Source organism: Monodelphis domestica, chromosome 1 (assembly GCF_027887165.1).
Source record: "Monodelphis domestica isolate mMonDom1 chromosome 1, mMonDom1.pri, whole genome shotgun sequence".
NCBI lineage: Eukaryota > Metazoa > Chordata > Mammalia > Didelphimorphia > Didelphidae > Monodelphis > Monodelphis domestica.
This window is the reverse complement of record NC_077227.1, coordinates 577,686,973-577,689,303: the sequence shown is the minus strand read 5'-3', so window position 1 is coordinate 577,689,303 and position 2,331 is coordinate 577,686,973. Positions and strand designations below refer to the sequence as shown.

Below are 2,331 nucleotides of genomic sequence, written 5' to 3'. Positions count from 1 at the left end.
CACCCAATGCCTGGGTTGGGGGTGGGGATGGGAGTGGTGGTGGGGGACTAGCAGGTGCCAGGCCCTCTCAGACTCCTGGGAATGCAGCCCTCACACCAGGGGACCAAAGGTGTGAACCCAGGTGTCAAAGATCCTCTTGGTGTGAACCCAGGTGCCACGCCCACTTTGATATGAACCAGGTGACAAGGCCCTCTTGGTGTGAACCCAGGTGTCAGGCCCCTTTGGTGTGAACTCAGGGGCAGTGCCCAGGGGGCAATAAAAAAGAATGCAGACCAAGGTCCTACTCACCTGAGAGCTGCTCTCTTGCGAGTTGGAGCCTCTGGAGAGAGAGAGAGAGAAAGAGACAGAGAGAGACAGAGAGACTGAGACAGACACACTCACACACAGAGAGTGAGAGAGAGAGAGAAAGATAGAGAGAGAGAGAAAGAGAGTGAGGGAGACAGAGAGAGAGAGAGAGAGAGAGAGAGAGAGAGAGAGAGAGAGAGAGAGAGAGAGTGAGAAAGAGAGAGAGACAGAGACAGAGAGACAGAGACAGAGACAGAGACAGAGACAGAGACAGAGACAGAGTGAGAGAGAGAGAGAGAGCCTTGCAAGACAGAGAGATATCAAGTCCCAGAGAGATGGATGTCAGTGAGATGACTGAGAAGGTCAGGTCAGAACTGACCTGTTCCATCTGTTTGGACCTCTTCACCCAGCCAGTGACCCTTGACTGCGGGCATAGCTTCTGCAGAGAGTGTGTTCTTCGGAGCTGGCAGGAAGCCCAAGTCCCATGGACATGCCCACTGTGCAGGGCAAGCAGTCAGCCCAGAGCCTTAGAGCCCACCCAGGTCCTGGAGGCCCTGGCCTCCAGCATGAGCAGGCAGCTGAGACTTCCCAGAGATGTGGGTGGCCAGGCCAGGTGTGGCCAACACCAAGCCGTTCAGAAGCTGTTCTGTGAAGATGATTTCAGCCCACTCTGTGTCTCGTGCTTACTCCCTCAAGAACACGAAGGTCATCGTGTGTATCCCCTGGAAGAGTCTGCGGAGACCTGCAAGGCACAGCTGCAGGAAGCCCTTGGCCAGGCCTGGGATAAGGCGAGAGAGGCTCACATGTTGCTGGAGCAGGAGAGAGAAAGGAGGCTGAGGTGCCGGAGGGAGGCTGCCACTCTGAAGCGGGTCATCTTGCCAGAATATATCAAGACCCACCTTGTGTGGACAGAGGACCAACAACAGGATCTCCTGGACAAGGAAAAGAGAAGGAATGTGAAGAGATTATGGACCAGTGAGGCCAGAATCTCCAAGTATGTCCAAAGCCTCAGGAAGCTGATTGAGGAGCTCGACAAGACTTTGGAGCAGCCCCTGGTGGAGATGCTCCTGGCTGGGAGGAGCACTTTGGAAAGGAGTCGGGAGCTGCTGCTTCGGTGTCCAGAGCCTGCTGCCCTAAGCTGGACTCTGTGTGGAACCACTGGAATGAGGGAGCTCCTACTGGCCTTCCAGAGCCACATCCTTCTGGATCCGGGAACAGCCCATTCCTATCTCAGCATCTCTGGAGATCTGAAGAGCGTGAGGCTTGCTAGCCATTGGTGGGACCTTCTGGACAACCAGCAGGAAGAGGTGGAGCGTCTTGTTTGTGTGCTGGGTGCTCAGAGCTTCACCTCAGGGAGCCATTATTGGGAGGTGGAGGTAGGAAGCAAGACAGAGTGGGAAGTGGGCATCTGTACAGGGCCAGGAAACAACCAGGGCAGCATCCATGGGGATGTGCTCTCCCTCTCTTGCCTCAACATGGGAGAACAATTTGAACTGTGGATCTCTCACACCATGGAAGACCCTGAGGATACAGGACCCCTGCACAGGCTGGGCATTTTCCTCCAATACGAAGGGGGACACCTGTCATTTTACAATGTGACCCAGGGCTGCCTGATCTACGCCTTTCCCCCAGTCACCTTCCAAGGTCCTCTCAGGCCTTTCTTCTCCCTTGGCCTGCTGCAGGAGGAGAATCAGCCCATCCCTCTCACCATCTGTCCACTGAGCCCTCATCCCTGAGGGAGCTCATGCCATTCCACCTGGCCTAGGCTCTGGGGCTCCATTCAGGGAGAGGATCCATCCTGTGCCGAATTCCTTAGTGAAAAGCTCCAGGACCAGCGAGAGTGACACCAAGGGACTGCAATGGGAAAAGGATGGACCACAGAGCTACCAGTGGAAAAGGAAAAACAAACAAAGAAAAAAATAACATAAAAATAATAGGAGCAGAGATCTGGAGACCAATTTTGGGAATTGTAAGGGTGATATTAGAAAATAAGTACTGTTTTATTAGTTTAGGGATGAGAAGTAAAGTGGCTGGCTTGAGAAAAGA

General features: G+C 53.9%; 1 protein-coding gene across 1 annotated transcript; it reads left to right on the top strand.

Annotated features, from left to right (window-relative positions):
• The first annotated feature begins 620 nt into the window (after nucleotides 1–620).
• LOC100029081 (probable E3 ubiquitin-protein ligase TRIML1) lies at nucleotides 621–2,021 on the top strand. The gene has a single exon (XM_056817664.1). It carries the CDS (start codon nucleotides 621–623, stop codon nucleotides 2,019–2,021), a length of 1,401 nt encoding a protein of 466 aa, XP_056673642.1.
• Nucleotides 2,022–2,331: the final 310 nt, after the last annotated feature.

Coding starts and splice junctions, on each gene's coding strand:
- LOC100029081 (XM_056817664.1), top strand. CDS start 621: ATGGATGTCAGTGAGATGACTGAGAAGGTCAGGTCAGAACTGACCTGT.